Raw genomic sequence first — 15,186 nt, 5'->3', positions numbered from 1 at the left:
TTTAAAAGCAACTGTTTGTCTACAGTATTTCAATTATTTTATCAATTGCTGACTCACTCTAGGAAAATTATATATGGGGAGAAGAGAAAATAGCAACCATACTTATTTCAGATTGTAATTCATTAGAACAAACTAACTACAGTAAGAAAATTAGATAAAAGTTCTAATACATGGTCTACAATAAATGGTAGGGGTTGCTAAAACATACTCTCGGTTTGAAACTTATTAGAGAAATTAAATAATCTTTTTCAATATTCTAGAGTTGCCTGTTTCCCTAATAAATTTTACCCCGAGAACCACATTCATGATTTGTTTGTCCTGCACTTACTCAAATCCAATTACCAACTAACTCTATTCAATCTACAGTGAAGCAACTTCAGAGACCTTATTTATTTCTAAAGTCCATCATCTGTTTCTCATTGCAACCAATGCCCTCAAGGTTCAATGCACAGAATCATCACATTTTCAAAACTAAGTAACTTACCATTAATCAGAAAGAATAGTTTTATCCAAGTTGGTAAACAACAATAGTTTCATGTAAAAGTTTTTTTTGCTATTTTTTGTACTTTTTTGGGGGGGGGTATTATAAACAGACACAAGTATTGACTCTTTTCAACAGTATTTTTTTAGTTATCTATGTGACGATAAATGTATGTTTCTATGCACACACACAAAAATTTACGCATCTTTCCTGCCATAACTTATTTTCTCTAAAATGGAAGTGGGACAGGATCCTTACACTGCATTAAAAACTATGTCTTTTTTTAACTTTACATATTAAAGTATTAGCTAAGACAAACTAGATCAGGATTATTGAAGTATCTGCATAAGATATGGTGGGTATCCATGCAATTTCTTCATACAGCATTCTGATTAAAACAGTCTGGAATTCTTTAATTACACTGAGCCAGTGAAAGCAAAGCTATTTTTACAGTCAGCATTTCCTTTCCTTCTCACCATTGCTGCCATACACTTTCCCATTAAATGCAACTATTCAAATTAGAACTGATAAATGGTGCCTAGCATACTGTCAGTAATTCCAGAAAAGAGTGAATAGAGCTTATGTTTGCTTAGAAAAATAAGCACCATCAACAGTGATGGCATATTTCACATGAACACTGTAAAACTATGGGTCAATTAAACTCTTATTGCATTATTGTATCTCAAATGTCTTTTCTCTCTCACTTCTAATAAATTCTGACATGTTACCAGAAACAGTATATAATGCCAGATTTTATACAACTTGGATATTCAATTTCTCTTCCTTCACAAGACAAGCAACCATTAACAATGTGAAATGGGCATTCCAGTCATATTTCTGCTACCCCAAGTCTAACATCTTGCATCCTTGAATTTGTCTGTGTTTATACAACACTATTTAAAAATACTTGCATGTATTAAGACTTTTTATTCTTGTTTTCCTCTATTGTACTGTTCCTATAACAACCATCCAGTAAAAACTAACCATTCCTTTTTATTTCTGAGGCTGTTATGTGAAGACAGCGTCCAATAGTAATTGTTTAGATGAACATATAGGAATTCTGCACAAGACAAAACAAAACTAAGTACCAGGAAAACTCGGGGTGGGGGGGCGGGGGAATCTTACTCCTTGCTACGGATGATGGATTGACAGAGAAGCCCTACTTTTGGAGGTCACAATATAGGCATCTCTGTCTGGCCTAGAAGATCCGGGTGGCAGACACTGAATGACTACTGGATCCCAAGAGGATCCCAAGAAAAAAAATATGGATGTCCGTTCCAGTGGGTAATCAGTATTAGCAGAAGCGTCGAGAGATCCGAGCAGAAAGTTTACCTGCAAGGTTACCTTCTCCCCAGATTACCCGCTCCTTCCCCTCCTCTTGCTTGCCCACGGACAACCGACTATCCCAACCAGATGGAAAGCTTCCACGCACACCGAGACTGGCAGGCCAACAACAGCAGAACTAGACACACCAGAAATATTTCCCAGCGGCTGCACTGCGGGGGGAGGAGGGGGGACTGGAGTCTCGCAGCACGAAGGAAGGACAGAAAGTCGCCCGGGGAAAAGAAGCCGGCCCCGGGTGTGGCGAAGGAGGGGAGGGAAACATCCCACCGAGGCGTGGCTGCTGTACGAGGACGGGGGTGGAAGGGGGATCCGGAGAAGGCCTCCCCGGAGGGGGGAAAGGTTGACCCTTCGCCTGAGACGAAAGAGGCGCCGGGCGTCACCCCGAAGGGCACCTCGGTCCTCCCTCGGTCCCTCACGGAAGCAAAGCCGCCCCTTCGCCCTCGGAACCCCTCGACCGGCCGCGCGAAGGAAGCCCCCGCAGCAAACTCAACCCCGGCTGCACTCACGTTCTCCGTATCCCGCTCGTTGACGGTGGGCAGCGGCGTGCGGGTGGACATCTTGCGCGTGCGGTTGCGCCGCCCTGCAAAGCCGGCCCGGGCCAAGACTGGAGAGGGCCGGCCCCACGACCGCCTACTGGCCTGGCCACGCTCTCCGCCCGCCTTTCACGCTCCGGGCTGGCAGGCCTCTGCGGGTCGGCTTCTCCGCTGGAGCTCTTTAGCGAGGCGAAGGCGACCCCTCTTAGACTCCCGGAGTCCCTGCCATGGCTTCTGGGTCGGCTGCCCTCGCCGCCGCCCCCTGGGCCGGGATCACGGCGGCGGCGGCGGCGGCTCCTCCTCCCGCTGCCGCCACTGCGCGCTCAGGTGAGTAGCCGGCCGCGCTGCGCAGGAGAGCCGGAGCTCTTCCCTCCCTGCATCCGGCGGCGGCTGCTCCTCCCCGTTCCCCTCCTTCCTGAGCCGACACGAAGGGGACCGCGGCTGGCGCTGAGCTGCCCGCGAAGGACGCGGAATCTCAAAAAGCAGCCGGTCTCTGGCAGTGCGGAGAAAACGCTAGGGGCGCTTCAGCCGCGCGGCTCTGCGGAGAGGCTCGCGCCTTCATTCATTGCTGAGCTTCCCTCCCGCCTCCCGCCCAGCACGAACCCAAATCCACACCTCCCGCCCTTTCGGCCTGCTCCTCCTCCGCCAGCTGCCGAATTCCGACGGAGATTTTTCCGTACGCGAATGACGCGCGAAACCCACGTGGAGTTTGAGCTGTACAGTGCTTTATATTTCCCAACGCCAATAGAAACGGGAAGATTTGTGTCTAGCAAGGGTCCCTGCGTGAAACCAGTCCCTTCCCTCACCCCACTTTAGTTTGCACGCTTTTGGCGGGCAGCCCCCTCATTACATTGTAAGGAAAGATCTTTGGAGGCATTTTTCATCCCTTGACTGTGAAACTCACAGACGACCCTACCTGCTTTGATTAAAAAGTTATTTAAAGCAGAGTTTCGCAATGGCGACCAGGAAGAGGCAGAATTAGACCAAATGACATAGTCTAATAATGCCTTTTCAGAAGTTCAAACCGAATCTTCACTGTTGAATTGGTGGAAAAATTGAGATGAGCTGGACATAAAATAATGTAGTGGAAACTGCTATGACAATTTTCAAAAGGGGATGCCAAAAGTAAATAATAGTTTAGACCCATAATATAGATACAGACAGACAGACAGACAGACTCTCTCTCTCTCTCTCTCTCTCTCTCTCTCTCTCTCTCTCTCTCTCTCTCTCTCTCTCTCTCTCTCTCTCTCATTAGAATCAATGTCTTGCCTACAGTGTTAATTTTAGACAATACTAGTTTTGACGTATGTGCCATTTGAACAATGACAGAAGGACATATCTAAATTTGCATAGCAGGGGGGAAAACCTCAAGTTAAACATAAGGTATTATTATAAGATGCAAAAGAAAGGAGAATTAAGCTCACCTGACTTGAAATTATATTTTGCAGCCTTGCTCTTTGGTCTGGATAGAAAGAATGAAAGTTGTTAAACAAGAGGCTTTTGGAGTTAGAAGGGTATGATTTGAGATTTGGATGGCATGAATATCTACAGTATGATAAAAGTAAAAGTTAATGTAGATTTTAAAAATAATTTTATTAGAGGTGCCACACTGAGCATATGGAACACTTGGGCTGTGCCTGAAAATACCTTTGTGGCTCCCAGCACAGAAAGCATTTTATAGAAGAAAATGATTACTAAACACAAATGGTTGACTTGCTCTAATATATTACAATTTTATCAAGGAGACTATTGAATAGGAACAAGAGAAATACTGGCGGGATAAGGATATTCATGTCTATGGGTTTTGTATGTATAATTATTAGAAAAATTTACAGTACATAAAATAATAAAAGAAAAATGAATAGAATAGAATAGAATAGAATTTTATTATTTGTATGCTGCCCTTCTCCAGGAGGACTCAGGGCGGCGAACAATTCAAGGGGGAAAAAGGGGAACATAAAAAAACAAAATACAAATAATAAAAGTAAACAACAGTCGCACAACCATACATGTCGAGAGGGGAGGGAACTCATCATCCCCAGGCCTGCCAGCAAAGCCAGGTTTTGACGGCTTTTTGGAAGGCCTGGAGAGAGGTGAGGGTCCGAATCCCTGCAGGGAGTTCATTCCAGAGGGCCGGAGCTGCCACAGAGAAGGCCCTCCCCCAGGTAATAGCCAGGTGGCATTGGCTGGTAGATGGCACCCGGAGGAGGCCAACCCTGTGAGATCTAATGGGTCTGTGGGAGGTAATTGGCAGCAGGCGGTCTCTCAAGTACCCAGATCCAATACCATGAAGGGCTTTATAAGTTATGACTAGAATGAAAGAATGTATGACAAAATAGGCTAAAACTTGTTATAATATAAACAGTCAGTGGCAGAATATGTGATTGAACAGATTGAATTTTACATTGTATCATAGTTTTAAAGAGAATTTTTATAAAATGTTAATGCATGTCATTCGAAGTTATCAGTTTTTGTATAAAAATTCTTTAAAGTTATGCAAGAAATATAATCAACAAGAAGGAACATTTTATAATGCTTGGTGCACATATAAAAAAGCCAGGAAATTTTGATACAATAAAACAGAAGATTTTTAAAGATACTTACACAATTTATTTTGGGACTGAGGGATAAGCATCTGAAATAAATATGGAATTTTGTTTTTATATATGACTGCACCAGAACTATTATATGCCCCAAATTGGAAAGATTCAACTTTATCTTCACTGGAAGAATGACTAGAGATAGAAATTGCTGGTCAAATGGACTGCGTAAATTATAGGACATATCTAAATTTACTGATTGGAAACCTCTTACTTGCATTTTTTGGGAAACAGAAAAAAATGTAATATGATTTTGAGGATTGGAATAAAAATAATAGATTATAAAGAAAGTGCATACAACGCTGTAACTATAATGTAAGAGGTTACTTTATAACTTCTGTAACAGAAAATTGGAGTCACTTTTTTCCTTTTGTTTGATTTCTGTACTTTTATCTTTGCTCTTTTTTCCTTCTTTCATTCTTTTTTCATTCCTAATATTAGTTCATGTTAGTTTTTATTCTGTATAAAAATTATAATACATTTTTATTTTTTAAAAAAGGACTGGGGATCTGGTAAAGCTAAGGTGCTGCAAATAATCCAATCCCTGTCTTCTCTGCCCCAAATGCTTTTTAAGAAAAGAAGGTATTTTTCTGGGCACCAAGTTGTCAGTACTGGTGCACAGCTTTTGCAAAACAAAGCCTCTTTACTGAACACCTGCAGAAGACGTAAGAAGAAAAAGCAGTTTCTGGATTGGAAAGGGCTACAAGAGGTGCAGAAAAACAACAATATGTCAGTTTTGGGAAAACTATGCAGAACTAAAATAGCAGTAGAAAAACAACAATTTGTGTTAATGATAATAATTGAGTTTGTTCTTTTTATCTAGAAGTTCCATATAGGATTCTTCAAGTAACATCTGCATTATGTATACCGTTACAAAATTTACAGCACTATTCTAAAAAATTATGTAACCACACTCTAATATGTGAACAAGAAGACACTTGCAGGTGCAGATGGTTAAATTTTTATTCTCTGTCTAGTTCCATTGATATTTTTTGTTTTTCAGAAGCCCCACATAGATTTCTCCATTTTTGACTATAGGAATAAGCATCTTAAATTATGAACCATACAATGTTTTCAGTGTCACCAGTAAGCATGGAAAAATTTGATGTTTTATAACTGTATTTAATATTGAGGTAACCGTATGCTGTCTCAGATTATCATCATACATAATGCTATAGTATGTTTCTAGTAATCCAGGCAGTTCTTATCCCAATAGCCCATTTTTATGTCAATAGTACAGTACTAATTCTAACTTCAGATATATCTTAAGAAGAGAAATAGGGAAGGCTGTACGTTAGAGGAAAAAGATTTAATTGGAATGCAACAGTCCATAAGAAATGATCAAGGCAACAGCTTCTCATTTGCTTGGACTCCATTATCTCCCTGCCTAACTAAATAAGCTTAGCAAATAGGCTTTGTGATTACTTGATAGGTTCACGTGCTGTTTGTCCAATTTTCTGAAGTTAGTACAAACTCGATGTAACAAACACATCTTCATTACATAGATTTGAAATACATGGGGCAGAGAATAACTAGGATTTAAAGACTGAATTCACACAATATTAAATTAATCATTTTTTTTAACATCCTGCCATTTGTTCAAGAGCTCAAGATGGCCTATATAGGACCTCCCTTTTCTTCCCTACAATGAAAGCCCCTGCAAGAAAAGTGAGCTGAGAGAGAATGATTATCCCAGAGTCACCTAGTGAGCTGCTTCAGTTGAGAGTAGAAGGGTTACTGGACCTCCCTGCTCCTAGATGAACATTTTAGCTTTATACCATGCTGGATCTCTGTTATGATTTAACATGTTGTATAAACCAGACTTAACTTTGTAACTGCTATTCATGGTAGGCATATAGATCAGATTTGGGTAGAACAGGAATATTTTGGGATCCCAAGCAGTATTGAAGTGATAATAAAAGGCAATTATGTATTCTTTCCTAGGAACTCAAATCTCTGGTTTAGAGAGAGAAGAAACTCATCCTTGCTGTACTGAGCTATACAGAATCAATGGGAAGCAGTGAATATTGGCTAAATGACACATTGTGCAATGTATTGTTTTTTCCTGGTTTGTTGAATAATTCTTAATACCTGAATTCAGGAACCCCAAGGGTTCCTAACCCTAAGGCATAAACTTTGGTTTTACTACTAACAGTGAAGGCTTTATACAATATGGTATAACTCAAAACCAAACAAACCTCATGATGCAAGGATACTCTGATGTTCAAACCGTATTCTGGCCATGGTTATTAAAAATTGATGATAACATCATGAGAAATAAATGAAAACTGTTATATAAGCACATCACACATAGAAAGCAAAAAGAATCACAAAGCTTCCCCAAATCTCAGTTCCAGACCCATATATGTTGTAGTTCTAAGCCCCACAAACAAGTTTAATATAGCCCTTCATTACCAAAAAGTTGTCCAACACTGGTTTAGAATGATAAATTGAGTAAATTGAGTCACTGATAGGATATTACTTCATCCTTCACATAGTGTTCTTTTTGTGGTTGAAGAATATATCTACAACTGTATCTGCATCCATGGTTCCACTAATATATATTTGTATATTTGTATATTTGTATATCGGTATCAGTACTGGTATCTATATGTACCTCTACATGCATAGTTATATCTCCTGTAGTTCCAGCTATATATCATTATCTATATATGTAGAGCAAGATTTCGGATACTGCACATGCCTTAATCTGTATTCTGAAACCAAGAGTTTATGACAAAATTGGCAGAACAAATGCAAACTGTTTTGCTGTTGGTGGGCTCTATAGCCGGGATGCTGAACCTATTATGTGTGCCAAAGGTGGCACACACTGCCCTCTCTGATAGCATGCCAGCCATTACCCCTGTTCAGCTTCACCATGTATGCGCACACACCTCGCCCCAGCTAGCTGGTCTTCGTGTCTCTGCCGTGCATGCGGGGTGTATGTATGGGTGGTCATGTGTGCATGCATAGAGCGAGGCACGTGGGGGGTTGTGTGTGCATGCACGGGGGGTACGGCATGTATGGGGGGTCACACATTCACAGAATCCAGGTTCATGCGGGGGGTCGTGCATACATGCATGGGGATATGGGGCGCATGCTCAGGGGGCATATGTAGGGGAATGCGCCCATTGCATTTTGGGGGGTTCAGGTGCATGTGCATTGGGCACTCAGACTGGAAAAGGTTAGCCATCACTGCTCTATAGTTTATATTTCCGTAGTCCAAAAAGAAATAGCAAACCTAAACCACTTTGAAAATCCCAGGCTTCTTTTATAGACCAAACACAACCCCCCTAAACGCATCCTGGACCTGACCAACCACTGCCTAACCAACACATACTTCATCCATAATGGACAAAGATACAAACAGAAGGAGCACTCATGGGATCACCCCTATCACCCGTCATCGCAAACTTATACATGGAACATTTTGAAACTAACGCCTTAGATAAATCTGAACACAAACGCAAACTCTGGCTTAGATATGTTGATGATACTTTTGTGATTTGGCCACACAGGAAAGAAAAACTGGACAACTTCCTCACACATCTCAACAGCCTACACCCCAAAATACAATTCACTATGGAAATAGAAGCAAACAACCAACTTCCCTTTCTGGATGTCTACAAAAAAAACCAATGGCTCCCTAAGACACACCATCTACCAGAAAAAAAAAACACCAACCGCTACTTAAACGCACAATCCCATCAACACCCTGCACAGATCAACTCTGCAGCCAAGACCCTCATCTCCAGAACCAAACGCCTAGCCGACAAAAAACACCTGAAAACTGAATTACACACTCTCACAAATGTATTAATCTCCAACTGATTCCAAAGAAAAACAATTACCAACCTAATTCAAAGGGAGACTCCCCAAAAAAACCAAGGCACAGAACAGGGCAACGGCATTGCCTTCGTCCCTAACATCAAAGACACCACAGATAGAATCAGCAAAATTCTCCAAAACACAATATCAAGACAGCCTTGAACCCTGACCAAAAAATAGCCAACATCTTAAGAAACACCAAAGACAAAATCCAGCTAGATAACCAAGGAGTCTACGAAATACCATGCAAAATCTGCCTTGCAACATACATAGGACAAACGAACAGGAGAATAAATGCATGCATCACAGAACACAAGAACGCAGTAAGAAAAAAAGAAAAAACTTCCTCCCTTTTCCAGTACCTTAAAGCTACAGGACATGAAATTAATTTTGAAGGAACCAAGTTAATCTCCAAAACTGAACACTTCAATAAGAGAATAATTATAGAGGCTATCAAAATAGAGAAACACCCCCACAACATGAATAAATGTGACGATACCTCCCGCCTATCAGACATATGGAAACCAGCCCTGGTAAACAAATGAGCCCCACCCATCACCCAGGCTGTTACAACACAAAAGAACAACGGACCCACAGCCAGCACCTATCAGCACCAATCTAACAATCATGATACAGCCATATATCCAATCAATCCACTTACTGAAACGCCAGCACTCCACGCACTCCCACCAAGAAAGGGGGCAGCTCTAGCCACACTTTAAGCCAAAAACACCAGGCTGAGGATGGCGAGTGAGACCTTGCTGAAACGTTGCCAAGACAATCTCAATCTTACATGGGAAAAGACCCGAATACAACAAGACCAGTATACCTACAACCGTGAAAATCTACAAATATATATATATTCATAGATTTTCATGGGTTCAGATATGCGGGTCTTGGCATATTTGGGTCTTTTCCCGTGTAAAATTGAAAGTATCTTGTCGATGTTTTGACAAGGTCTCACTTGCCATCTTCAGGCTGGTGCCTTTGTGCGAGCAAAGCGTGATCAGAGCTGCCATCTTTTTATATATACATGTATGTATGTATGTATGTATGTGTGTGTGTGTATGTATGTGTGTGTGTGTATATGTATATGTATGTATGTATGTGTATGTATATATATATATATACATACACACACACACACACACACACACACATATATATTAATGGACACACAGCTAGTACCTCAGCCACACAGGATGTTACGAAACAGCTGACTAATCTGCATACATCAACTCCGTCAACTAATCAAGATGTAACAACACAGCCAACCAACCCGCTTACAGCAACAAAGCCAGAACTCCACATACCCCCACCAATATTTGTAGAAAGACGGCAGCACTGATCACGCTTTGCTCAGACAAGCATGAAGCCGAAGGTACCAGCCTGACGATGGCAAGTGAGACCTCATTGAATCGTCGCCAACATACTCTCAATCTTACACTGGAAAAGACCCGAATATGCCAAGTCTTGCATAGATAGATAGATAGATAGATAGATAGATAGATAGATAGATAGATAGATAGATAGATAGATAGATGATAGATAGATACATACATACATAATCTCAATTGATATCCTTCCAAGCCTATTAAAAGCACATTACATGATGTAAATCTAAATGGTTGCCCACTGAAACAAAACTATCTTAAGGGTGTTCCAAAATGTCAAAAGGGGAGAATCCCAGTTTACCTCTGGGAATATCATGTTCTCTAATGTGGGGACTCTATGTTACTCGGTAGACCTCAGTAGTTTTAAAATTTGTAAGCCAAAAGACAGGAACTTAAAATTATCTTGTCCTCGCTGTGGCTAATATGAAGGTGAAGGCATAATGGCCCAGCAATTAAAGGGGCTGAACTTGTCAGCTGAAAAGCTGACTACGCGTGTTTGAGACCCAAGCTCCACATGACAGTGTGAGCTCCCATTAGTTGGCCCAGCTCCTGCCCACTTCAGTTTGAAAGCATGCAAATGTGAGTAGATAAAAAGGTACACTTAAGTAGGAAGGTAACATTCCATGCAACTTGGTTTATAGTCATGCTGGCCACATGACCACTGAAAATGTCTTTGGACAAAACTGTCTCCCTTGGCAAAGAAACAGAGGGTACCACCCCCAAGAATCAGACACGACTGGACAGAAAAACCTTTGCCTTTATTTTTAATATGAAAGTAAGTTGTTTCTTGTATCTTCTCAAAAACATGGTAATTAAAATGGCTTCAGTTTTATTTTCCTATTAACTCCATGGTTTCTACTTTTAATTCTCCATCATGATATCAGCTGGGCTTCTTTTGGTCTAATAGCTTCACAGATCCATTATTCAGCAAACTTTTAAGTTAAATACTTTTATTAAATATTTTTATTCCTGTTTATCTCTATGTCTAAACTATTAGAACTTAGTATATTGCACTGTGTCCCAGCTTGGAAATACAATTTTTCTCTTTTGTAAATAAAGCCTACATAGGGAAGGGTGAAGAAAAAAAGTCAAGATGGTGGTACAACCGTGTGATCAAAGCCTTTATGTGCATTGCAACACATATAAAAAGGGAGCACATTTTCATCACATGGTTGTGCTTGTGATAAAGCACATCTTGACTTTCTTGACCCCTCTGGATTCTGAAAGCCTGCATGCATTGAATCATGTGATTTGGGAACTATTTTCTCCCACCAATCAGTATTGCTCTGTATGGTCAAGGTATTTAAAAATAGTTGCCCTCTTATCTGTCTTATGTTTTTGTCCTTTTTCTCTCTGTGTTTTCTTTTCTCCTTTTTTCTGTTTCTCTTTTATGTATCCTTTCATTTCTGAATATTGAAGCTTTTTGTTTAAAAAAAAATCATATTGTTCTATTTAAATGATTTGTGATTTAGTTATCCCCACCTCATAGTTGTCAGGTCTTACTTCCTTATGTGCAAGTCTCTTTTCTGGAAAAGATTATTTTATTCCCACAACCTCTTGAATATATTATGCAAATGCACATAATGCATATGAAAGAAGATAAGTGGCAATATCAATAAAGTCTCTGATGCAGTTTGAGATTTGGTCCCACAGCATTTTTGCAAGTGCTTTACTTGTCTATAACAAGAGCACTTTTGTATACAATCACTGCATTCTTCCAGAATACATGTCATGGCTGTGTATGCTGTGAGCTTTTATTGAGTACAATGTCAATGATACACAAAATAATAGAATACGTTAAACTATTCTATATACAATGAAAATTAACAATTAGTAAATTTTTGAAAGGTAGAAGCCAATTCACTTGTTGCAAACACTATTAAGTTGAAACTGCAAAATCATCAAAACTTTTAACATACATGGGCAAGAAAATATTTACACTCAATGATTATTAAAAAATTTAAATAACTTAAAAGTAAATCTGAAGGGCAAATAAATATAGTTATACAACTTTATTTTAAAGGGGATCTGGGAATATATGAGAATTGATTACTTCATTTTCAATTATCATTACTTAAATTTATTAATAATAAAATAACAGTATTGGCTATCAACTATAAAACAGCCAATTTTAAACAGTGGAAACTGAACTAATTTGCGTTGAACAACAAAAACTTTATTAATTTGATTTAAACAGTGATGGGGTTTACATAAAGTTGAGGAAACTGGTTCCGAGAAAAGGAGAATGAGACCATCCATGTGGCTCAGTGGCTAAGATGCTGAGCTTGTCAATCAGAAAGGTTGGGAATTCAATGGTTCAAATCACTAGCACCGCATAACGGAGTGAGCTACCATTACTAGAGGGCGTGCATAAGCGTACCAGCATGCCTAACGTCCCTGTCCTCCTGTCCCTATCTATTTGTATTCATTTCATTTATTTATATCTATGTTTATATTTATGCCTGCTATCTTGTTACATGTTTGACAAACTAATAAATACAAATAGTTGTCCCAGCTTCTGCCAACCTAGAAGTTCGAAAATATGCAAAAATGCAAGTAGAAAAAATAGGAACCACCTTTGGTGGGAAGGCTATTGCTAAGGTAACAGGGTTCCCTGCACCTTTAGCGTTTAGTCATGCCGGCCACATGACCACAGAGATATCTTCAGACAGTGCTGGCTTTTTGGTTTTGAAACGGAGATGAGTACTGCCGCCCTAGAGCCGGAAATGACTAGCACATATGTGTGAGGGGGAACCTTATAGTCCCCAATAAGCAAACAGGGGGAAAAACCAAGGAAAAATTCAAAACACTTTTTTGTGCTTTTCAGTCAGACCCCTGGCAACTATTTGGACTAGTCCTTGAAGTTTTATTGGCAAGATTTTTAAAAAGGTTTCACAATTCCTATGCCTGAGAGAGAGAATGAGTGACCCAGAGTCACCCAGTTGCCTCTGGCTTAGGGAAGACTAGAATTCAGTTTCTAGCCTAGTGCCTTAACCTCTACACATCCAAATATGTTCCCATACACAAATTATATTCACTTATATTATTGAGGTTCATGTTTTTTCTATTTTGCCCATAGACAAAAAACAGTAAATCCTGTACATCCAACTTTGAGCTGTCATTTTCCAAGCACATTTCAGCAGCTCATCTGACACATGGCTTGGCAACTAATACTTGATCTCCTACACAGTATTGTTTATCTAGTGAAGTCCACTCTATTTCATAAACTGTGTATAATTTGAGTGGTGTCACATGTTCTTCCAGACCACTTTGCTCTGCTCTTTTACCACTGTCAGTCAACGGCTGTGCTTATGACAAGGAGCATGCCATTCTTTAAAAACCTCAGTTGTCAGTTGCCCAAGGATTATTCAAACATTCTCTGGGGTTATACGTATAGTTATCTGGAACGTAAGAATTTTGAGTGTTCATTGACTGAACAATGGTTGACAGTCCCCCTCAACAATATTTGACATAAACATATTACATTGTGTGTGTGTCCATATCTCTCTCTCTCTCTCTCTCTCCCTGTGTGTGTGTGTGTGTGTGTGTGTGTGTGTGTGTGGTCTGGGCATAAACAATGTTAGTAGGGAAATACTAGGATATTTTAAACTATTCAAGTCTTTCCTGAGAAAACCTCAGCTCCTATTTACAAATGATTGGCATATGGATCTAGAAAATACATTTCTACAGAGCCTTATGGTAGAAAAGGTGAGCAAACTAAGGAATAGAATACTTGCTAAAAATCTGCTCCTAATAGTGCTGTCAAAGTTGGTTTGAATGAATGGCACTAAATTCAACATTCAAATCCCGCCATACTAAATCATTCCTCAGGGTTCAGTTTCTTTGCAGTTGCCAACAATGATAGCTGGCTTTTAAAATGAAATCTAGTTACCAATGGCTAGCCATGGGCAGTGCCTATTTCAGAAACACTTGTAACACTCAACATATCAAAGTTTTTAAAAAGAATCTGATTCAAGTCAGTGTTGTGCTTTAGCTTTACATAACATACTAGGTCATAATGTGATCTGTTGAGCAATTGTGGCTTGTAAATCATGATTTATGCCTAAGAATGTTGTGAAAACCCAGCCAACTGTGGCACAACAGTCTTATTATTGGTCTGAGATGTTAGGTTTTCATATTTATTTAAGATATAATATGCTTTATATGATCTAGTGGAATATACAAACGTAAGTATAAATATATATATTTAGTGTCACAACCCCTGGTATGCCCCAATTATGGGAGGAAGCTAACTGCTTCCATTCTCTGTCCATCGGCTCATCACAAGAGACCATCCAGACAGAAAGCCCAATATTTTTACTGTTGCCTTTTGTTACATTTGTGTTGTATTTGTGCTGATAAATAAATAAAGTATAAGTATATATACCATATATGTAAGTATATATACCGTATATGTAAACTTGCTTCTTTAGTCTCACGGTTCATGCCGTATGTTATGTGCTTACATGCATATTTTGGCCTTCCCAATGTTATGTCCTCCAGATGCGTTTACTACAACTCCCAGAATGCCTATCTAACTTCCATGTTGATTAGGAATTTTAGGAATTGTGGTCTCAAGTTCTCAACTTAACTGGAGGTTCCATATATATATTGCTGCTAACTCTTCCAGTTTGTGTGGAACAATCATAGTTGAAGTGAGTCCTTGTAGCTGATAAATAAGACCCCCCCAAAACCCTGATACATACAATAAGGCAGCAGTCCCCAAACTTTTTGGTACCAGGGATGGTTTCATGGAGGACAATTTTTCTGCGGACAGAGGAGAAAATGGTTTCGATTTTGCACGCTCATCTGCTGCTCACCTCCAGCTATGTGGCCGATTCTAACAGGTGATGGATCACAGACCTGCAATAAGGCAACATCTAGTTCTCTGATTGTAGTGGCAGATAGAATAGTCCTGGATTAACCATTGAGCTGAATAAATTCATCAGAAGCACTGAGGGAAGAAGGATACCCCAGATTTCCCACCCCCCAGCCATCATGCTCAT

General features: G+C 39.9%; 1 protein-coding gene across 6 annotated transcripts in view; it reads right to left on the bottom strand.

Moving 5' to 3' along the window:
* Positions 1 to 2,717, bottom strand: part of MARK1 (microtubule affinity regulating kinase 1) — a 63,004-nt gene extending 60,287 nt beyond the window's left edge. For 2 of the 6 annotated variants that reach the window (XM_087717818.1, XM_087717820.1), the window contains exon 1: positions 2,332 to 2,716. In XM_087717818.1, the coding sequence (XP_087573944.1) occupies positions 2,332 to 2,382 (51 nt within the window). In that variant the 5' untranslated portion in view covers positions 2,383 to 2,716. Of the gene's footprint in view, positions 1 to 2,331 lie in introns of all 6 variants that reach the window. The other 4 variants (XM_087717814.1, XM_087717817.1, XM_087717815.1 and 1 more) reach the window with 3 other exon arrangements.
* Between the last annotated feature and the right edge of the window lie 12,469 nt (positions 2,718 to 15,186).

This window comes from Thamnophis sirtalis, unplaced genomic scaffold (genome assembly GCF_051295495.1).
Source record: "Thamnophis sirtalis isolate CommonGarterSnake01/CBP01778 unplaced genomic scaffold, rThaSir2_p1.2 scaffold_6, whole genome shotgun sequence".
NCBI classification, from domain to species: domain Eukaryota; kingdom Metazoa; phylum Chordata; class Lepidosauria; order Squamata; family Natricidae; genus Thamnophis; species Thamnophis sirtalis.
Note: the sequence above shows the minus strand (reverse complement) of the source record. Positions and strands in the feature narration are given on the sequence as shown.